Source organism: Clytia hemisphaerica, unplaced genomic scaffold (genome assembly GCF_902728285.1).
Source record: "Clytia hemisphaerica strain Z4C2 unplaced genomic scaffold, Clytia hemisphaerica genome assembly, whole genome shotgun sequence".
Classification (NCBI taxonomy): Eukaryota; Metazoa; Cnidaria; class Hydrozoa; order Leptothecata; family Clytiidae; genus Clytia; species Clytia hemisphaerica.
Genome location: NW_027103282.1, coordinates 239645 through 263177, shown reverse-complemented (window position 1 = coordinate 263177; position 23533 = coordinate 239645). Strand labels below are relative to the sequence as shown.

Here is a 23533-nt window from a genome sequence, read left to right as displayed (position 1 = left end):
TCATTTGAGTTGAATATATCCAAGATTCCATGATTTTCTCCATTTTTCAGTGAATTTTGTACAGAGGCTTCAAGAAAATCATTCAAAAAAGTGATATTTTTCAATTTTGACGCAAAAAAAACTTCTTTTATTAACCTAGGTAAGTCTCAGTTCTTGATCATTAACTGAAAAAGTTACAATGAGATTCATGGTTATCGTCTAAACAAGGGAAGAACAAAGTTTTGAGGAAACAGCTTTAAAGTTTCAAAAACCATCTTCTCTCCAACCATCAACGGTGTGAAGAACACAATGAGTCGTGTCAGCAAGAATGTGAAGAGCTATTTAGATCTCTGATGAACTTTCCAGATCTCAAATGCCTGGTAAGTAGGAACTGCAGTATGAAATCAAGATGGCCAGAAATGCTATATTCAAATGGCTGCAACACGTAGTGAGACATGTGCAACAGGACTTGTAAAGCTAAAATTGATGCCTTTGAGCTCCTCAGCAAATCAATAGGACTGTGGATTAGAGACTTTTGCCAAAAAGTCCTCCCAATGAGATTTAGAGAGGGACAGTGTGATTATTTTGGCAAAAAAGGAATGACACTACACATTGTGACCAGAGTGATAGAGTATCCTGATAATCTTGGTCACTCCTGAATGCAGCCGTAAAATAAAATTTCTTCTTTATCTCACCATCATCATCTCAGTAAAGAAATACATCAATATGAAATTTTGAGCAAGAAGATATAGGCACCTTTTCGTATAGGAGAGGTGTACCCAAAATATAAGCCCTAAAAGTTTGCGCATAATTAGGCTTGAAACAAAAGAATTTTGTCACAACATGCTAATTATGCAGATTTTTTAAAGCGACAACAAAAGAAACCTATAACTTGACATAAACTCCCTTAAGTGCAAGAGACCTGGTATATGACGAGCCATTTTTCTATTGTTTTCAAGAAGCTGTTTTTCCATCTCTTTACATTCCTCTGGTACTTACCTTTAAATCATCCAAATCTGTTCATTCTTTTTTTTAAATCAATCCGGAATTATCAGGGAAACAAGTAAAAAAAACTGTATCAGGTATCTATTTTCTTTCCAAAAATATTGATGTTGTTCGACGTCAAGGTGAAAACACAACTTAGCGCTGACCACGGCACCGGAAAATTCTCGACCCACATTGAAACAAATGGGTGTCGCTATTGAGCTGGATCATCTTTTCAATCGCGGTTTTTTTAGTAAACCCAGGGTAAGATTAGGTTACAATCTATCACAATACGCTTTATTTGAAAATCTACAGGCCGTCTGGAATTTCGAAAAATAGAAGAAATTGCAATTTTTTAACAAGATTACAGATTTTTTCATTTTAAAAGCGTCATACACCATCGCAAAGCTGATGATTTTAGCTTTCTAGTGGTGAAATTTGTTTTTAGCTATCATTTCCAGCTCATTAGCAATATAAGCTAAAGTTTAACAGACATCGGGCTGATTTTCAGACCGCACGGGCAAAACTCCCCACACCCTGCCACACGGAAGACTAGATTTCATCTGCCATTTTTGGTGCAATTTTGGTGCTTCCGAAAATTATTTCTTGCTGGCGTGGTGTAAGGAGGCTATTCTTTGAAAAGGTGATTTTTTTGTGTTTTGAAAATGGAATAACTTTGGGAATACTTAACCAATTCTAATAAATGACCCCTCATTTTTCTCACAAAGGTAAGGACTTTCAAATAAAATTAGTTTGGTTTCTAAAAATTGAGGAGAAAATTTTGGCCTGTCCACCCTAATCAAGGGGGGGGGGTACAGAGGCAGGGTACTAACCCATAGGGTACTAACTTGATTTTTTACTAAAATTTTGTTTATAACCACCCACCCATATTTAGTACCGGGTACTACTTCATTTTTGCTGTAAAAAATAGGGACACCACCCCTAAAATCTTAAATTTTACAGATTAGACCAAGAGAGGGGTACTATTGTTAGTTTTTCAGACTGAAAATTGACAGATAATTCAAGCAAACTATCAATAATGGAGTCAGAAGCTTTTGTCCTTTGATTTTCATCACACACTTCTTGACCATTTTGGAAGTTTTGTCTTCAAAAAAATAAAAAAAAAAATTTGTCGATTAAAAAAATTTCAAATCAAAAAAATTAATATTTGAAAAAAGTCAAAACAAACTACTTTTTTATTGAAAAACAGCAAAATTCTGTGAAAAAGTACCCAAATAGTATCCTGTACTTGCTTGAAGAGTGAAAAATACACACCCCACCCCCAAAGTAGTACCGGGTACTAACTTTTTTGAAATGCAAAAATAGACACCACCACCTGGCTATGGGTCAGTACCCTGTGTCTGTACCACCCCTGCCCTAATTGAGTCCCGTTCAAGTTTTTTCATGTACCCTTATTGAAATTTTCATCTCAAAATTCAGCAACACGGTAGGGCCATACCCTGGGGGCCGAAAATAAGGGCCGCTTTAAGGTTAACACATGCGTGCGCACATTTAGTTTGGCAAATTAAAGATGACGGCATAAGATTCTGTTGATTGCTGACTTGATTCATCGAGATTTACTAGATCTTAAAAATCCGACAAAATTTACTACCAACCGACCGACCGACTGGATTTAAAGATGTTTTAGGACCCGAATGGAACATATTTTTGATTGCCGCCTGAGGAAAAATCCTATTTCTCAGAATTTCCTTGAAAAAAAATCCAAAATACCCTGTTGTCCACAGGGGGGTAATGGTTTTCTTCTGAAACTGCCCAATTTTCCAAAATCAAGATATCAAAATTTGAAATTTTTTGTAAATGGGTTCTTACAATGTTACACACACACAGTAACGGTTCTTTATATTGACACTTGACCTAAGGAAATATTGTGTGTTTTGTTTTTGATACAATAAGCTCTCACATTCCTTTTACACACCTTGACAGCTGACAATTAGGCTAGGCTAGACTTACCTCTTTTCTCTTTTCTATTCCAATGATAAAATGCTTACATAGAGTTGACACATACCAAAGCTCTACCTTTACCTCTAACTTTGTATTTTAATGACCAGGCAGGTCTTCATTTGAGGGCTATGCATGTTAGCCTCCATTGATGCAAGTTGATTGACTTCACGGTAATACACATTTTGACAGAAAAGTATTCCCCGTCATCATGCCATGGGGAGATGACATAACTTGGACCCCAATATGGGCTGCCTTATGCACCCCATTATGGACCCAAATATGTGGCCCCCTCAAAGATGGCAAATTGCATCAAGGCAATCCCGAGGCACCTTTCTTCTAAGGCAATTTTCTCCTGAGGCAACTTTCTTCTGAGGCACCTTTCTTCTGAGGCACCTTTCTTCTGAGGCACCTTTCTTCTGAGGCAACTTTCTCCCAAGGCACCCTTTCTTCTAAGGCAACTGTCTCCCAAGGCACCTTTCTTCTGAGGCAACTTTCTCCCGAGGCAACTTTCTCCCAAGGCCAACTTTCTTCTAAGGCAACTTCCTTCCGAGGCACCTTTCTTCTGAGGCAACTTTCTCCCGAGGCACCTTTCTTCTAAGGCAACTTTCTCCCGAGGCACCTTTCTTCTGAGGCAACTTTCTCCTAAGGCATCTTTCTTCTAAGGCAACATAACCGAAAAGATATTTATTATTTTTATCATTTTATATATTTATAAAAACATAACATTATTTTACATATTTTAAATTATTTATTTATAACACATTAGAGTTACATATTCTAAATCCTCTTCCTTAATTTCTCAGATACACTTTTAACCTAGCCTAACTCCTTAGTCTTGCATCAAGTACATTTTGCCTTTGCAGCGGTTTTACTTTTATGTTTCTTAGCCTGCAGGTCCACATCAGTTTTTACTACCAATATATATGATATTGTATATAGTTTGTATATATAGTTTGTATATATAGTTTTGTATATAGAACCTGACCTGTTGACAAATAAATTAATAATAATAATGATAACTTCCGTTTTACCAGCATTACATTTAGCAATGGTTATGAAACGTTGTTTAAATCAACCCCAAAAAACCTCTTTTACTCTTAAGTTCTTAAGTTCTACGAAGTTTTCACTACTATCGGGGCATTCAACAGTGGAATAGTCTACCTGAAAAATTAGTTAAATCATCTACAATACAAGAGTTTAAAGAAAACCTCGGTCTAGCTTGGAAAGAGAAAATGTTTGAGTATGATTGAAATTGTCACTATTGTTGCATATCTGTTTGAAGTTTACCTTTGTAATAAACCAAACCAATGTATGAGCGATTTATAGAGGCCCATGTGCTTGCACGGTGGCCTGGAAATCTGTAAAACATTATTATTATAATTATTATTATTTAACTTTCCCTTGTAAATGCGTATACAGGGGGGGGGTATCGAGTCAGTGTACTGGCCCATAGCTGGTGGGATGGTGTATTTTTTAGGTTAAATTGAGTTAGTACAGTGTACTAAAAGGGTGGTCCTCTGAGAAAAATACAATGAAAAAGTTAGTACACTGTACTAAAAGGGTGGTCCTCTGAGAAAAATACAATGAAAAAGTTAGTACACTGTACTAAAAAGGGTGGTGTTCTGAATTGATACACACTGAGAAGTTAGTACATTGTACTAATTTCAGTGGTAAAAACACACAAACCCAGTGAATTCCCATGTACATTTGCCCTAATTTGCCAGGTCCAAGCTGGTCTGAGACCTTCAAGTCAAGGCTGGTTAAGCTATACAAATCGGTACACTGATTTTCTCCCAATGTTTCCTGTTTACTTGATTGGATTTGTTTCAGAGTCGCAGAATGCGCAAGTGGAGACCGGCCTTAAGTCCAATCTTGTTTACGTTTTCTTTAAGGCCCTATCTACATTATGGCAACAACAAGAATTTGAATTTGTAAACGTTCGAATCGAAGCTTTCAAGTTTTATAAAAACAAATCTGCTCTATTGTTTTATGTTTTTTAGTAACCTTGTTGGATTGATGGTAATTGAAAAAAATCAGTATATAAGTGAAATCACCAGGGGGAGGGGGTGAAAACGACCGTACGTTCGGCCAAAAATCATGTCTCTAAAATCGGTCCCTTACAGTGCAGGAAAAATTTGGCTGAAAATCGACCCTTATAGTGTAATTTTTCGAATTTTTTTGCCCTTTTCAGGGCAAAATGATTTGAAATTTCTCAAATTTGACCTCAAAATTTGGTATTTTATAAAATTTTACACCCTAACAGTGCACTTTCCAAAGTCCAAAAAACCTACCCTTAAGGGCCGCACATCCGGTAGGTCACTTACCTGGAGTGCCCCCCCCCCCCCCCCGGGGAAAGCACCTTTTTATATATTTTGTATACTATGAAGTCACGAAAGATGACAAAAATTTCTACTTAAGCAGTCGCTTCATTTTTTCTGTTTTGCATAATATTACATTTGATAAAAGATTTTCTATTTCAGTTTGTGTACAATGTTATTAAGTCTTTTATTTTTATTTTTCAAAAAAGGAAACTGCTAAAGCTTGCCAGACAACCAGAAATCAAGTTACAAGAAGGGAAATAACTCAAAGTTGGTTTTGAGTGTTTTGACGTGCTAATTTCAGCTAATTTCACTGTATTTGATTGACTTTGCTTTGTCTGTTTCATTGTTTCAGTGTTTGTACTATATAAGGATTCAAGTATTTTAATATTCAAATCTTTCCTTTTATATAATTTGGTGCTTTTCTTAGCAAAATGCTTCAAAACCTTTGTGTATGGTGGCAACTAAACTTATCTGGCCAAGAAGAAAATTAGAACAGTGCACTATAAGGGGTGGTTTCTAAACTTATCTGATCGAAAAAACAGCTAGTACAGTGTACTAAAAGGGTGGTATCAAAAATCCGGTCATGGAGAAGTCAGTACAGTGTACTGAAAGGGTGGTAATAAAAATCTAGTTGTGGAAAAACGTCAGTACAGTGTACTAAAGAAAAAGGGTGGTATCAAAGCTCCGGCTGTGGAAGAAAGTTAGTACAGTGTACTAAAAGGGTGGTGTCAAAGCCCCAACCGTGAAAAAAAGTTAGTACATTGTACTAAAAGGGTGGTGTTAAAGGCCCGACCGTGAAAAAAAGTTAGTACAGTGTACTAAAATGGGTGGTGGTCTAATTGTTTGGAAAAAAATCCAAAAATCAAGTTAGTACCCTATGCTCCAGTACACTGACTTGGTACCCCCCTGACATATACTACAGTTGCTCAGTAAACTAAATAAAGTGTCCTGGGTTTTTGACATATGAATAAAAACTCTGTACACTTTTGCCTCGTTAAACTCAATAAAACAACCTAGGATCAACTGAGTTATCCCTAATTGAAAGTACCTATTTTAGCTACTCTTTTTTGCTGTAGATGGTTGATTTTAAGGGTCGTGAGGACAATAATGAGAGTGAGGTAGTGAGGATAATAATGAGAGTGAGGTAGTGAGGATAGTGAGGGCTATGAAGATAGCAAGAATAGTGAGGACAATGAGAGGATAGTGAGGATAATGAGGATAGCAAGGATAATGAGGATAGCAAGCATAATAAGGATAGGGAGGATAGTGAGGATAGTGAGGATAATGAGCGAGACGAATAGCTGTGAATGTAAATATGTGGTAATCATGATACAATTGGACCACGTGATGCTGTAATGCCGTGATGTCGTGATGCCGTGATGCAATCCATATCGGGATGGTCCAAGTTATGTCTTCTCTCACAAAAAGGTCTATTTCTATTTGGTTGAGTTGCAGGAGGCTTTGAGGCCTATTTTTGCAACTATTGATGCTTTCAATGAGCGCCTGGCCAGCTCCTTGGACTGACTACTCAATTTCCCTCACATGGCATGGGTTGACCCGGGTGAAGGTTCGTTCACTTGCCAAGTGAATCGCTGCGAGTGGGAATAAAACCTCAGTCGTAACCAAGGTCAATGACCACTTATACCACAGCGCGTGTATGTCTGTCTATGTCTTCACCTGATATACCGGGTGCACCAAAAAGAAGTATGCAGGTTTGTCGAGATATTGTGAGCTTCACAATTTAAATTTTTTGTTCATTATTTTTTTATCGTATAGAGGATGCTGTAACTTGAATTTTGAGCTATCATGCATTAAATTTGAAAAAGCAGTTCGAAAGTTATTGAGAAAAAAAAATTTCAAAAAATCTTTAGAAATAGCAATTACGCTATAAATAAGAGGAAATGACAAAAACACAATTTTATTGTATCTTTGATTTCTTTATTTTTTTATTTATATTTTGCCAACAGTTTCTCCATCTTATTTGCACGTCATGAACATTTCCAACACGAGCATGCAATCTCAATGCAGACCCAAGTTCTTTGAGCAACTAGTCGAGGAATGGTGATCTATTTTTTCAAAATTTTTCTCACACAGCACACAAATAACTTCAAAACTTCTCTTGGAGATTTCCAAAAAATGTTTCCGTTTTTCCAAAAATATTATCCAACATGGGAATAACTTTCTTCACCATATTATTAAATTTCGTAACAATTTTTGATGAACACAGTTGCATTTTTTGGTATTTTTATTTGTTCACTGTTTTTGATGATTATTTGAAACTTCGACATTAAAAAAAAGTTTTTTCAAAATAATTTTCGAACTACTTTTTAAAACCTAATGTATGATAACTCAAAAATTAAGTTAGAGCATCCTCTATACGATTAAAAAAGAACGAACAAAAAATTTAAATCCTAAAGCTTACAATATCTCAACAAACCTGTATACTTTTCTTTGGTGCACCTGGTATATGACATTATATGCCTTGTTTTTCAGACTGGCAACTAGATTTTTTCAACAAAAACTCCTATTTGCTTCTCAGTAATCTATTTTTTGTTTTAGTATTTATACATAAAAAATAGAATGACAATGTTTTGGATATATTTCATTCCTGTTCTGTTTCTTATTCTTTGGATTGTAAAATGGTTTGCCAAACAAGCAATGTTCAAGTAAGTTTAACTCTTTTACTTGTGACTGTAAATATGATCTATCACAGAGATGATTTTGTGTTTGTATAAATCTGCCTGTTTCTAATAATAGGAAGTAACCCACATATATTCTTGATTTTGAGAAGGGTAAGTGCAGCTGATATTCAAAATAGGATATCCCTTTGAAAAAACTAATGATTCTACTCCTCATTAAAGATTAGCTTTAGGCTTTATGTGTTTACTGATGCTAAAAAAGCATCATTTACTTCTTTCTGTCAGAAAACATTTTCCAAAAACCTGTCAGTTACTTCTTTCTTCAAAAATGTTTTTCTAGATTGACAACAAAACATTTTTTCCCTAAGCACAAATAGTTTATTTTTGACCCAAACCTTCCATTTCTGCAAAGCCAAAAAAGTTAAAATTTTTAAATTGAAAAAAAGTGCCTCCTTTTGTCAGAAATAATTAGAAGTGTAATAAAGGTTGAAATTAAGAATCAATATTGAAGTTATATATTTTTTACAATCTTAGTTGGTTGATGAAGAAATCTGAGAAAATCCGTAAAAAATTGAAGATATCATTTAACGTTGACAAAGTTCATTTGCTGTATCTTGAAGGACTCTCACTTGAGCGAGAAGGATTTTTCAAAGTGGTATGAGTTTATATTGTCTGAAAAAGCAACTTCTTTTTGCGCCCAATTTCAGTTTATTATCAGTAATTTCAGTCAATTCCTTTGCATCAGTGAGCTTTCAAATGCAATAATTATTTTTTAGAAAGTTGATTACCTTGGTTTGAGTTCAAGCTGGCTCAATCCTGTGTGCAAGTAAGTAATATTATTTATTATTAATTATTCTACTTATTTTTGATAATTTAAATGAAAGGGTTGTTTTTAAATAATCTTGTCAGGCTTCATTATTTAAATAATACAGACACATGGTCAATTAGACCAGAAAGAAACCAATCCATCATTATTGTAAAAAATTCATTAATGCAGATTAATACATATTACCTTCAGTCTTTGTTCTGACATCTGCTTTGTGTTTAATTTTTGCTGATTTACTTGTTCAATGTTAATAAAAGAATTTGGTTTCATGGAGTTATTTGTACTTTACAGACAGGCAGTCATCATTGGAGCCACAACTTAATGCCTTATTTAATTCATAATTTTTTTTTTTTTTCTTTTTTAGCAAACCCTTGTGTTTCCTTGTTGGTCCAACAACCATAAACATTTTGAATTGTTCACCTGAAGAAACAACAGATGAATCCAAATCTTCCTCAAACTCGACAAAACTCAAAGGTTTAGAAAACAAATCTAAAATAATCGCTTTGTCTGAAACTTTATGAAAATAGCATAATGAACTACAATCAGGGTCATAATATATTGGCACTTTTGGCTAATTTACAATTTTTCGAAAATTGAAGTTCGAGCGAGAATGTCAATTTTTAGGCCTTCAACTTGATTTCATCAAGTATTTCGATCTGGGAGGGATTTATGGGTTTCTAGGCTATATTTCAAGCCCTACTAGACCATTTTTGAACTTTTGGATCCTCAGATCCTAAGGTCCTAAGTCTTAAGTCCAGCGTTAAAACTCAGAGTTAAAACTCTACCCTTCGAACCTACTTTAGAGCACTTACAAATCGATTGTGGTTTCAAAACACCCCGGTGAATTTCCTTTTTGTGCCAAATATTTTGTCCCTGATTGTAGCACAGCCTTAGGTACGTAATGTCTTATTATTGTAAGTAATGATGTTTATAATTATTGTACTTTTCAATGTGTCTTTTTAGATAAGATATTGCTAACAAAAATTGCTGCAAATTTGATCAAGGTTTTCATTCAGGTAATTTAAAATGTGATTACTTTTTCAAATAATTGTTACTATTGCCCTTAACAGCACAGCCTTCTCTTGAGAGGACTTCTAATTACAACACCCATCTTTGATAGAGCTTGGATTAATAGGATTGAAACTATATTTCTTTGCATAGAGGTCAGAAAACATTTTTTACAATCAGTGATTCCGACTTTCCAATTATTCCCATCTCTGAAAAGTGTGTTGGAATTAGATGAGGGAAGTGGACATTTGACCACCTTACAGTACTGTAGTAAGGACTTGTATGGGAGACTAAAAACATTCAAGATGTTGTAGCATTTTAGAGTTATTACTTATTATTCTTGAAATTTCAATACTGGTAATAATAAAAATGATAACAAGACCAAGCAAGCTTAAAATTTTGATAAAGGTAAACTCAAGATGTACAAAAAATATACTGTTACACTTTTGTTCCCCCTCCTCTCTATGGATACATACCATCTAGTTTGTAAGAAATGTGTAATTACAACTTCCAGTAATGTTCAATCTTCATTTCAGTACTTTGGTGTTGTGTTTCAAAACCTATCTATAACATTTTGGCACAATGAACTATCCATTGTTTGGTCTTGCGAGATCAAAGCTTATATTGATAACTCAATCAAAACAAATAGGTAAAATCCTACAAATTTTGATATTGGATATTGTTTTTTGACAATTGAAGAAAGGTTATGGTTGATTATTAATGGTTAAATTGAAATTGATTAAAACGATATTTCATTAGAAAATGATACAACAAGTTTGTTGAACTCTAGTATCATTACTCATCTCTTCTAAGGCTGATTTGAAACTTTCTTTTTTAGTGTTTGTTTTGCACTGGATTTCGCAAGTTGTAACTTGACGGTGTTGAATAATGAGTCACCGGTGGTTTATTTATCACACAATTTGATGATACACTGCTTTGTACCACCACAAAAAAGCATTTCAAGCATTGTAAGCTCTGTTTTTATCAGATTATTTAAAGTTTTAGAAGTTTAAGGAATTTATAGTGATTCCTTTTCTTTTACTTTTTTTTGTCTGAAGGTAAAGCAAAGCCTTCTTCTTATGGTAATGCAATCAACCTTTTTCAACCAAAATCTTCAATTTTTAAGTTGATCTCTACCATCTCTGGGTAGTGATTTCAACATAATTAAAAATGTGGAGAGTTTGGCTTGGAATATAGTTATCATAATTTTTCATCTACTACTAGAAATGCAAGCTGGACATCACAAGAGTCAATCTGGACATTAGTGAAGGTATAAGCACTTTTTGGAGTGCCCAACTGAAATGCCTAAAAACTTGTTATCAAACAGTTTTTGATCCAAAGCAAGTATGACTAGCCTGACAATATCAATGAATTCTATCAATTGTCCTAAAGTGCTATTCTAAGAAATTGCTTAGCATGATTTGCCTGGAGATGAAGTCTATGCAGGATTGAACTGCCTTTATGAGTGATATCAAATGATGCATGGGTTGCGGCACGCCTAGGCCCCTACTGGAGATATTTCATCAAAAATGAGAGTGGTGTAACATACCTTTCTCAGGAATGACCGTAAAGCTTGATGTGCAGGGATTCTTAATTCAAATCTACTTATGGTACAAACAAACAGTTTTTCTCACCTTTTGCCATTTGTCTTGTTCTCGTTAGATTAACATAAGAGATTTTTTCTCACATCTTTACTTGTGTTTTTTCCTTGCAGAACTTGTGGTTCATTTGCTCAAGAAATTAAATGGTACATATTTTCTCATCATTCGAATGAAGAATAATTTCTGAAAAGTTCTGAAAGGAGCTGCTCTCTCACAGTGTTTTCTGGATATCGGAAACTTGCAGATACAACCTTTTTTAAGCATCATATCGGCCAATCCCTATTTATTTACCACTTTTAGTTGTCAGGAGGTCCCTTTATCCTGCCTATCGTCTTCGAAAGTTGAATTTTTCACAAAGAGCTTCTAGTGTTTTTAGAATAAAGAAGGAATCATTTATTTCCAACTGATTTCTTAGATTCGGGAAAAGTTATAGATCAATGTGTTCTTTTTGTGGGGACCAGGAACTTAGCTAGAAAATATTTTTTGTGCATTTCGCATATTGTAACTTTGTAATTTTAGGAAAACAATCTGAAGATGAGGCAATCGAGTCAACTAAAACAGAAGAAATAACCACTGTGGAACCAAAGCATTCGAAAATTATACAAAAGCTAAAATCAATATTTGGTATATTACCAGAGGTACCTCTGAATATCTTTTCTCTATCATTTATTTTAGTGTGACAAAAGAAGTTAGCAAAATGAGAATGTTTATGAATTTTATCTATTTTACTTTTTTTCTAGGTTATAAAGTTTTCACTGGAGAATTTCCAAATTGTATACAGAGTGTACACACAAGGGTAATGCTCATAGTTAACTAAATCTGAAATAAAATAAAACAAGATTTTATTGTGGCCTAGTTTTTTGGAAAGCTTGTGGGTATTTAATGAAATCTAAATTATTCAAGAAGATCTTCAAGGAGATGTTTTTGTGCTTTATCATAAAATTCCTCATTCAATTGGGGATTTGCTGGTCTATTCCTTTTGAAACAAAAAGCTGTTTTGAGAATGCTTTCTTGAATATCCTTTCAGGACAACCATACTAGAGAAAGTAGAGGATGGGCATCAGTTACAATTGGATTGCCATTGTATCTTTTCATGGGAAAGAATCATGACTAACGAATATGAAACGTCATTAGATATTCTTGGTGAGATGAGATTTTTCTAAAAACTGCGTTGCACTTTTTCTGGATTGTTTGCAACAATTATTTATGTGTTGTTTTTTATATTTATATCTGCAAAATACATTACCACCAAGCTGCCAATCCCTATGAAGAAATACCACGCAATTGTTTGTTTATTCTTTCATTTATATACTTCACCTCTTGACTTAAGTTTCACTTACGTGTCTCGGTTGAGCCCTTAAAACAACTAATCAATTTGGTCGCGCCTACCAGCAGAATAAAGATTGAAAACTATATTTTAGATTGTTATTTTATACTTTGTTTTCAGGTTTTGCAGTAAATGGCACCAACCATTGCAAACTGATATTGTTGAAGAAAGTATTCAGTCAGTTAAAGGTATAATATAACAAACGCAATATTTTTCATTTTCATTTTTTTAAATATCTCAAATAAGAGGACGGAATTCTTCTTTTATGAAAAAACTTGGGTTTACTCTCAAGACTGGCTTGATTTTATCTGAAGATTCAATTGTGAAAGTTTCTACAAGATTTAGTAAAATTTTAACAATTTTATTCGAAACATTATCAAAATGATATAAAATTTACAGCTGTATTTTTCACATTGTTGGGCAATAGGGTTATTAAAAACTGTCAAAAGATATAACAATGTATTATATTTTAAATTTCTTGTTATACTAACTGTCTGTTCAATAGAGTTCTAGAATTAGAGATCTCATACTTTCTCTGTTAAATTTCAAATCATCATCTCATTTTTAATGTTCATAACTTTCTCTTCAGATAAACCTTGAAGAAGAGTTACCAAAGATTTCTTATGATTGTAAAATAGACAACTGTCATTTCGATTTTGTATACAACGAAGTTATGGGTTGGCAAAATCATTTTAAAGGACTCAATAATACTACAGACTCACCAGAAAGAGTTATCAAAAAGTATGTGATAATTCTTGAATAGTTTAGATAATCTGTTTTTTAAACCTCTGGTACTGAAAAAAATGATTGATCGCTGAATAAAGCTTGAATCTTTTTTACTGCTGAAACTTTCCTGGGGGGGGAGTTCATGGTTGGTGGAGAATTTTAACCTTTTTGAGCCTGTTCTTCCTTACTAAATTGTTCTTTTATAAAAAAAAATTATATTGCTTTTAAAAAACACGACTTCTTTCTATGTTTTATAAGATTAACCTGAACACGAAGGTAGTTTGTTGAAAAAATTATTGTCTTATAAATAATTTTCTTTCATTATAGAAAAGCTGAGAAGAAACCATTTGTGATTCAAGCACTACCAGTTTTCAATGTCAATATATCTTTTGAGAATTGCTCTTGCGATCTTTATCGAAGTTTAGAAGAGCTATTGGCACCACCACTTTCTTCTCTTTACCTTGGTGGATTAAATGTCAAGTTAGCAAAGGGTATGTTTTCCAACATTATTGGTATCTTATTTCTGCCCAAGTGGATTATTGGAAGTAAGGAGAACCAGGTTATTATTTCAGGTGTGCAATCAGACTGTTTACTTAGTTACTCGGCTTTTTTGGAAAAAGTGTGCCAGGGGAAGTCTCACTGGTACTTTCAGTATAGTGGCAACCTTATCAGAATCCTGCTCGAAATACTTTTCTCTTCAATAAAGCTATTATATCAAAGTTGATACCTTTGCAGTTTGCATCTACTCCATGGTGTTCTAAATTTTGATGTTTACCAGGCCTTGAATTTAGAACGACATTATCTACCCCCTCTGGATTGAACCTTCAAATTTTTCACTATTAACCTTGAAATGAATTGAGTATTCTAGAATTGATTTTACCATTCATTTTTTTTTACTTTTTCAGACGGTTTGAGTTGCAATCAAATAATGTGAGTTTTACACAAACATTTTCCTTGTAATGTTCTTGTAGTTAAAACTGCTGGACTTTGTACTTCTCCAGATCTGATCTTGAGATATCTAAGAAAAACTTGAAAGATCATAATAATTGTATAATAGGGACCAGTTGTAGCAGTCGACACTCCACATTTTCATTCTAGATGGGTGTACAGATGTTTCATAATTGATTGGTATGAGACTGTTCATCTAACGTTTTCAGACCATCTAAAAAGAGCGACAAATAACTATAAAAAAGCGACAAAAAGATCAACTAATTTCTAAAGAACGACAAATTTCATGTGGTTTAAAAGAACGGCAAATTACGCATGTGTATAAGTCTCTATTTGGGTGAGCTGGAAACATTACATGAACTAACTTGTATAATATCGACAGAAAAAATGTTATATAATTACTTTGAAATGTTTTCTTTTAGATCAAATCTTGCATTGAACGACCTATACGTCTATGTCAATATTGGAACAATATTACCAGAGAACCACTCTTCACTACCTTGCCAACTAGAAGATGACCAGCCAGCTTGTCTACCATCCTCTGAACGACATGCATGGGGAAGGTTATTTGAACTGGGAAAATTGAATTTGAATGTATGTTTACGTATAATGATTTCATGTATTGATATGTCAACATTATGTATGACCTTTTTATATTCCAACCACAAATTTTTAGGATTTTTAAAACGCAACTTCAAATATTTCTATATTCTGGATATTCTTGATCTTAACATTTCATTTATTTCTCATTTAGTTCTATTTTGAAGATAAAGGATCACAATAATTTTGTATTCAAAAAATTAAAATAACTAAACCTTACAATGTTTTAAGTAACATGTGTAAAAGCACACTTTTACAGCTAACATTGCCAACTCTTAATAAACATTCACTCCAATTTCTTTTAGTGCGAACTTGAAGCCAACAATGTTGTCTGTAAATCAAAAGTGACCTACATTTCAACTGAATGGTCATTAGCAATGGGATTTGCACTGAAGAATCTATCTTCCCTTGTGTCCAGTCCCTCTTCTTCTAAAGCAAAAGTTCATAATGCTACAGAAAAATCTAAGTCAAATTTCATGTGTAAGTATTAAAAAATAGATGGTAAATTCTTTAGATGGTAAATTTAATCAAAGATGTTTTTATCAAAATAAGCTCCCTTGGCAGGATATGACGATGATGATTTTGATATATCGTGTATGAAATTCCCGTCTGACAGTTACCCCAAATTCGGGGGTAACCAAAAGTTCCATGAATTTACATAATTTCGTCACATCCAATCAAAGAAGGTAAAAAATGAAGTCATTGTGTTGTTGATTTTCATAATTATGAATTTTCATTCATTGAACAAAGTAAAAAAGAAGTTGTTGTATTGCTATGACGCATAATCAAAAAAGAAAAGACAGGGATAAGTTAGGATGGAAATATTGTTGACGATACGGAGCCCCTATATCAAAGCATATCAGAGGGGATGCGTGCAGCCTAGAAAAGCTTCCACTTTTATGATCGTTAAAACATCTTGTTCTCTGTAAATTTTGTGTATCTTTCAGACGATGTGGAAGTTGAGACAACAAACATCAACATCTTTTCACTTGGTGATAAAGAAGGTATGACATCTCTCCATAATCACTTGTCACATTATGGACTTTTCTTATGAATAAAACCATATACTCCTTGTTGAAGAGGATCAACCTTGTTGAGAAGGCTCAACTACCTTGTGTGAAAGATCCCTTTTTATTGAACTTAATTTGTAAGCTCCGTTTGGAATTCCTTCTATTTTAACTACTAGTTTTCAAAGATTAACCACCCCCCCCCCCCACAAAAAATTTCACCTCATTTTAAACTGTATTCAGCATTATTTTTTCTGAAAGAGAAATTTACATCTTTTTGATAGCTCTGATAATATTCTATATTATAATATTATAAGTATTGATAGATTCGGGTTGATATTTCGTTTTAGCAAGTTAAATAATCTTTGATTTTAACCATGGTTTATGGCCAACTGAATTTTGCCAGTATGAACTGAACAGGACATGAAAGTAGTGGGGACCCTAATTTTTCCTTTTCTTTTTCATTTTGCGGACCTTTCCACAAAAGATTTTATCGATACTTTTTTACAGCAATAGAATCATCGAAAGAACTTCCTTATCACAAAACAGCCAATTGATGAAGAATTTACAATCATCAATAGAATTTATTAAGCTGTTGATTTGATCTATCATAACCATTCCGTAGAAAACAAAAAAGATTCTCTTCCTATGGAAGGTTACAATCTTCAAATTTTCTTTTCGTTTTAAAGGTGGTTACAATTCACTACTGTTGAAGTTTGATGCAGTGAACATTGCCAGTGGGACAAGTCAAAAACAGATGATGGGTGAGGCCAAGGGATTGATTCTGTCTCAACTCACTGAGCTTCAACAGCTGAAAACGGTAAAGCATTGTCTTGACTGTTAATTACAAGTTAGTTAATGCTAGATGAATGATGAAATTTTGGTTTGGTTGGTTGTCAACTGAAATTAAGATTTTTGGTTTGAATTTTTTAATCCACTTAGAAAATCTGACCACTTTGTTTTATTTCTTATTTTGTTTTGTTCTTGATATTCTATATGCACAGTCAAGTGGACACTAGCTGTGTCTCGGTTCGTGGCAATTCCATTGATTCGTAGAATTCAGGTACCGGATGGTGAACATTGAGCACGTCGCTCCCCTCGCACAGGAAAAAACTTTCGATTTCCAAGGTTGGAAATTCAATATTTTTGGGTTGGAAATTTTGGTTTTATAATTGAAGGTTGAAAATTTGAGCGATTACCTTAAGCTGATTTGGAAAACGTAAATTACCCATAGGTTTTGTAGAATAAATCAATGCCCTTGAAAAATCAAGTGAAAAAAAACCATGTAGAAATGACAATTTTCCAAGGCTGGTTGGAAAACATGACTTTTTGGGTGGGAAATTTTTATTTTCCAAACAGTTTGGGAATTGAAAAAAAAGGTCAAAAATCGATGTGAAAATACATATTTTAGTAAATTTGATACCTCAAGTTGAAAAACTAGACTTTTTGGGTCGGAAATTTGTGTTTCTCCCAAACAGTTTGGAAAACGTTAAAAATCCATGTGGAAATTACATTTTTCTAAGATTGAGACCCTTTCTTGGAAAATTAGACTTTTTGGGTTGGAAATTTGTGTTTCTCCAAACAGTTTGGAAAACGTTAAAAATCCATGTGGAAATTACATTTTTGTGAAATTGAAACTCTTTCGATTGGAAAACTAGACTTTTTGGGTTGGAAATTTGTGTTTCTCCAAACAGTTTGGAAAACGTTAAAAATCCATGTGGAAATTACATTTTTGTGAAATTGAAACTCTTTCGATTGGAAAACTAGACTTTTGGGTTGGAAATTTGTGTTTCTCCAAACAGTTTGGAAAACGTTAAAAATCCATGTGGAAAATACATTTTTGTGAAATTGAAACTCTTTCGATTGGAAAACTAGACTTTTTGGGTTTGAAATTTGTGTTTTTCCAAACAGTTTGGAAAACGTTAAAAATCCATGTGGAAATTACGTTTTTCTAACCATTTTCTGCGCATGTCCTTGGGAAAACCACAAGCGATTTTTCGCTCAAAACTGTTTTGATATATAGCCAACCTAGATATTAGGTTATAATGTGAGCAGTCAAGCTGTAAGTTTCCGTCAGGTGAGGCGTCTCTTCGGAGCGGCCTCGGTCAATCGCAGTGAGTTCGCACAGTGAAGCACATAGGGTACTTGTGTCATAGTTTCAAATAGCGCCCTGCTGAGCTGTGTGAGTGATCTAAGATCAACCACGTATCTGTGCGAACAATAACGAGAGATTGACCGGGAGCCATCGAGCCTAGGCTAGCGAGTGACTGTTTACAAAAACAAAAACCTTGTTTAAGATCTCTTTTCCACATCTCTGCCATCACTTTTTGGATTTTGGCTTTTTTCAACGTGAATTTTAAAAAATTCCAACCTTGTTAAATTTGGATTTTGGCTTTTTTCAACCTGGATTTACGAAAATTCCAACCTTGTTAAATTTGGATTTTGGCTTTTTTCAACGTGAATTTTAAAAAATTCCAACCTTGTTAAATTTGGATTTTGGCTTTTTCAACCTCGATTTTCGAAAATTCCAACCTTGTTTAAGCTTGGATTTTGGCTTTTCTCCAACTGAATTTTAAAAAATTCCAACCTTATTAAATTTGGATTTTGACTTTTTTCAACCTGGATTTACGAAAATTCCAACCTTGTTAAATTTGGATTTTGGCTTTTTTCAACCTGAATTTAAAAATATTCCGAGCCATGGAAAATGCAAAATTTTCAACCTTGGAGAATGTCCCACATTTTCAGGTTGGATTTTCCATTGGATTTTATCTTTTTTCCAACTAAGAAAACTTGAAATTTCCAACCTTGGAAATCGAAAATTTTTTCCTGTGTCGTCTACTACGAACTAGTGTAATAGCAACGAACCGATAGCGCAGTTGGGAGAGCAATCGCCCGGCAAGCGAGAGGTCGTGGGTTCAATCCCCACTCGATTCGTTACCTTTGAGAAAACTGGGAAGTACATTAGTGCAGGATCCGTTGATTCATTACCCATAAGTAATACGCACTTGATTTCACACAGTGACTGTTGATGGACTAGTTGTCCGAAATCGGGGCTCCATTGGGCTAATGCCTCTCCCCAATGTACATAGCTTAACAGTTCTCTCAAAGTTAGCGGGTTGGTTGGAGATTGGACACTAGCTGTGTCTCGGACCGTGGCAATTCCATTGATTCGTAGAATTCAGGTACCGGATGGTGAACATTGAGCACGTCGCTCCCCTCGTCTACTACGAACTAGTGTAATAGCAACGAACCGATAGCGCAGTTGGGAGAGCAATCGCCCGGCAAGCGAGAGGTCGCGAGTTCAATCCCCACTCGATTCGTTACCTTTGAGAAAACTGGGAAGTACATTAGTGCAGGATCCGTTGATTCATTACCCATAAGTAATACGCACTTGATTTCACACAGTCAAGTGTTCTAGGAGTTTTAATCGTGATCGTTTCCATTGGGCCACGTTCAGACAGCTAAAACCTATCCGGGGGCTTTGACCCAGAACACCTGGTTTGCGGTGTCGACGTCATAGACCTCTCGGTCATTACCCACTCCTTGTTGTACCATGAATTTTGTTCATAACTTTTCAGGGTGATTCGTATTATTGTTTCGAATCATCACGATACAAGAACAATTTGTTGAATCTTCCAGAGGTCACCACGTGCTTCACCAGTACTGAACAAAACACTGTCGTAAGTTTTTCTGGAGAATTGTTTTAAAGTGTCAGAACATGATTCTTTTTCATGGAACAATCAATCTTTGAATCAATCTTTCGGAAATTACTTCACAATTTGTGGGAATGAAACTACTTCTTGGGATCTGTGAATTTGTTAAGATGATATTTTCAGGAGAGATTTATAATACATTTAATGACTGGTTTGCCTTTGTAGAGGATACCCGGTCCTCTAGAGTCGTCTCTTTAGAACGGCCTGATAATATCTATAGACACGTATGAGATATAAGATATCGTTAAGATTATCACAGGGGCTTTAGGAGGAAAACTTTGAATTTTAGAAGGGATTTCTATAAAGATAGAATGCTCATTTGAATCCTGTTTTCTTCGTGTTTAAAAATCAAAGTATCAAAACTTTTTTCTTTATAAAGTGACGTTATCAGCTATATACTTTTTGTATGTAATACATGATTCAATTTTATTTTCTACATTATCCTCTAGGTCGTAGATTTGAGTATGTGTCGAACAGACGTTGAGTGGAGACCTGATCTTCATATGGCTTTGTATGAACAAATTAAAGAAGTGGAAATCCTTATGGAGTCTTTGAAAGGTTTGTAATCTATGAGATTCCCCATTACCGATGTTTAGCCAGAGTTTATTGTCGTGCGAAAATTGTCTTCCATTATAAACTTTGATCCATAATTTAAAGTTTCTTAGAGTTGTTATTTTAAGGAGAACGCAGTATTATAAAGTTGAATTGTACCTGTTGCCGAAAAAACTATGAAAGCAATTATGCTATTTTCATAAATAAGATAGTGTAGTTATTATAGATAATGTTTTGATTTTCAGAGATGAAATCTACGAGTCACGCAGTTAAGAATGAACAATCAATGCCACCGCAACACACAAATAGAACTCTGTTCGAAATCAATATTGCAGTCTCTGACGTATCTATCCAGCTGGCAACAGCTCCTGGCCACAGGTAACTTTTTCAACTTTGTCCTCGTGTATTCTAGGTTTTTCTTTGTACTATGCGAGGATATATGTGACCCCCCCAAGCGATTTGGAGTACATTAAAAATGAAACCGGTATTGGTGCGGTCATGCCTCTGCCGCTTTTGGACTGGTTAATTGCGCGACTAAAAGCTGAAAAAAGTGGCCAGAAGACCGCACAGTACCGTATGGTCCGTGCGGACAAAGTACCGACGAAAGCGGACGATGGTGCGGTCCCCGCCGTTTGTTTATATTTCTTTCGATTGCCGTAAGAATTTCAACCTCGAGTTCAAACAAGCAAAATAATAAAAACAAAAATGTCCGCACCATGACCGCACTGAATACCGCACTCATTCTAATGGTGCTCTTTAGTGACCGATCAAGTGCGTTTGAATGGAATTTCTAGGAAAGATTTTTGGATAATTTCTGGTAGATACAAAGGTATCATTTTACCGCACGGTAATCTTTTCGCCACATTTTATCGATCTGTCCGCACCAAGACCGGTCTCATTTTTAATGTACTCCAAATTGCTTGGGGGGTCACATATTCTGGTGTCATCAGTACTGCTCAGAGTGTTAAATTCTATAACGTTTATTCTTCGTTTCCTCTTAAGCAGGCACCACTTATAAATCACTAGGGTTGTAGACAAAAGGTTGATAATACAGATTAGGAACGAGGCTAGTATTTGTACTAGTAATAACATGGTTTAGAGGGTGATTTGGGATTAATAACCCCTCGTTTCATTGAAAACATTTCAAAATAGCCCTGAGAATACCATGTTATTCCGCGTTAATTATATGGTCAAAAAAAGAATTGAAGAACAATCAATCGGTTTTTTTTTGTTTTTTTTCGAAACTTATAAAAACATTCGAAACTATAAAAAACACTTGATTGACACTCTTATCTAGATTTGCTTAAAAATTTTGTGCGATATTTTGTTAACCAATAAAAATGCTCTGAAGATATCATACGATACTTTTCAACCAATTGAAATTCTTGTTTACATCAGGGCGATTACAAAAAAGCGGGGTTATTACGGATTTATCACCCCGCTCGTCCCTTACAAATCTAAGCTAAATGTAATCAACCATATAATTAAGTCATAAACTGAAAGACCCTCTTTCACTAGAAACGAATCCTGTAACTGAAAACCTATCCCAAAAAGTTTATTCAAATTTATTAACCTGTTTTCTTTCTTCAGTTTTGGTGTGACGTCGAAGATCATCAAAGTAACTTTTTCACCTGAAGAAAAGAAAGTGGAATGTCCTGATCTGAAGATTGCTTTTGATGGCGTCGATGTCTTTGAATTTCAGGTTTGATAATCTCAACTTTTTTTCAGCTCTCATTGAGTACTTTTGGCATAGAAGAAGAAACAAATTTCCACTTCAAAATTTTAACTTTATTGAAAATATGAATCCTTTTGGTAATCTGTTAATTTCAGTTCTCTAAGGATTCTGAAAATAGTAAAAATCCCACGTTTTTTGTCCCTCAAAAGCCTATGTTTCTAGAAAAATATTTTCAACGTAGGTCTGAAACTCATAAAACTAAGGTTAACGTCTGTAGGCAAAAAATTCGACCGAATTAGTTAAATTCCTGATCAGTGGGGTGAACCAGATTAATTAAATCAAATGTTCTCTTTATTTTTCAGAACATTCAAGTACAACAACAGCCAGCCAATAAATATGTGACTGAGAGGCAACACATGAATTTGATAAACCCTTCAAATAATCTTTGGTATGAAAACTTTTCAACTCAAATCCAATTTGGCTTTTCTCAGTTTCTACCACATATTTTAATAAAATATCTTGTCAAAATAAAACCAATTTTCTTCGTCTATGAAGAGTGTATACATAATAACTGATCAAAAACAACACGTCTTTTTTGCATGAATATTTCGGCCAAAAGGCCTTTCTCAACATAAAAATGAATTTCTTTGACAAGGTTTTTAAACATATCGCTATATACACCAGGGAAAAAATAAAAGGCCTATTGACAATTTAAAAAGTGATTAAGTAATAAAAAGTAAGAAAATTATTAAAATGACGTTTGTAATGTACAATTAGGGTTAAAAGAAATAAATTACACTCCAGAGAATAAATAATAGAAAATGATGTGCGTTAAAAATCTGTTAAAAATCAAATCAGTTTTATAAATTGAAATCCCTAATGGAAAGGAACAAAAGAGAATAAACAAAAAAGAGTCAACCTAGCCGTAATCAATTGTCACTTCCCTCTCATTCAAGCCCTGAGGATCAAATGTCTGGAGTTTATTTATCCAGAAATCTTCGCGTACCCGAAGACTCTGCTCATTCTGGGACTGATCTATCAGTGTAAATTCCCAGTCCTCCATACCATTATGACCCTCCTGACAAAAATGAGAGTGAAATGACATTTGCGGGGCTGTCTCACCCGCACTGCATTTCCGATAACAGGCTTTGTAGTTATTAAACCTGTTTCTAAATTTTACAGTACTACCTACGTATTGTTTTTGACATGATTTACATGTCACGAGGTAGATAACATTCTCGGAATCGCAGTTCAGGTGAGACCTAATTTCATACTCCTCAGATGTTATCGAGCTCCTAAAAGATTTTGTTTTAGAAATAGAAGGACATATCAAGCAGCGTGTTTTTTGACATGCCTCAGATTGGCCGCCTGCCTTCTTCGGTTTTGAGAGTTTAGATCGAACAAGAAGGTCTTTGAGGCTTTTGCCTCTCTTAAAGCCAACAATAGGTTAGAAATAGAAGGACATATCAAGCAGCGTGTTTTTTGACATGTTAGAAATAGAAGGACATATCAAGCAGCGTGTTTTTTGACATGTTAGAAATAGAAGGACATATGTTTTAATAAAATGATAGTCTTGTATCCAATCTGCTTTAGTTGATGATTGGTACTATAGTTGATAATCATTTTTCGAGGCTTGGCCTTATTGGAAGATATTTGCTAGAGCGA

General features: G+C 34.5%; 1 protein-coding gene and 1 non-coding gene across 2 annotated transcripts in view; both read left to right on the top strand.

Annotated features, from left to right (window-relative positions):
• Positions 1 to 7804: 7804 nt before the first annotated feature.
• The window catches only part of LOC136804271 (bridge-like lipid transfer protein family member 2), a 54224-nt gene continuing 38495 nt past the window's right edge, over positions 7805 to 23533 (top strand). Inside the window, exons 1-25 of the mRNA XM_067060979.1 lie at positions 7805 to 7912; positions 8420 to 8540; positions 8662 to 8711; positions 9076 to 9185; positions 9675 to 9727; positions 10256 to 10368; positions 10558 to 10687; positions 10944 to 10989; positions 11434 to 11466; positions 11840 to 11958; positions 12061 to 12116; positions 12348 to 12463; positions 12768 to 12835; positions 13237 to 13388; positions 13701 to 13864; positions 14279 to 14303; positions 14744 to 14915; positions 15227 to 15401; positions 15869 to 15925; positions 16618 to 16748; positions 19507 to 19608; positions 20091 to 20199; positions 20439 to 20571; positions 21784 to 21895; positions 22231 to 22316. Coding sequence (XP_066917080.1) covers positions 7827 to 7912; positions 8420 to 8540; positions 8662 to 8711; positions 9076 to 9185; positions 9675 to 9727; positions 10256 to 10368; positions 10558 to 10687; positions 10944 to 10989; positions 11434 to 11466; positions 11840 to 11958; positions 12061 to 12116; positions 12348 to 12463; positions 12768 to 12835; positions 13237 to 13388; positions 13701 to 13864; positions 14279 to 14303; positions 14744 to 14915; positions 15227 to 15401; positions 15869 to 15925; positions 16618 to 16748; positions 19507 to 19608; positions 20091 to 20199; positions 20439 to 20571; positions 21784 to 21895; positions 22231 to 22316 — 2519 coding nt within the window. The 5' untranslated portion in view covers positions 7805 to 7826. The remainder of the gene's footprint in view (positions 7913 to 8419; positions 8541 to 8661; positions 8712 to 9075; positions 9186 to 9674; positions 9728 to 10255; positions 10369 to 10557; positions 10688 to 10943; positions 10990 to 11433; positions 11467 to 11839; positions 11959 to 12060; positions 12117 to 12347; positions 12464 to 12767; positions 12836 to 13236; positions 13389 to 13700; positions 13865 to 14278; positions 14304 to 14743; positions 14916 to 15226; positions 15402 to 15868; positions 15926 to 16617; positions 16749 to 19506; positions 19609 to 20090; positions 20200 to 20438; positions 20572 to 21783; positions 21896 to 22230; positions 22317 to 23533) is intronic.
• Trnaa-ggc (transfer RNA alanine (anticodon GGC)) lies at positions 18790 to 18862 on the top strand. Its single transcript has one exon. It is a non-coding gene; the product is annotated as a tRNA-Ala (tRNA).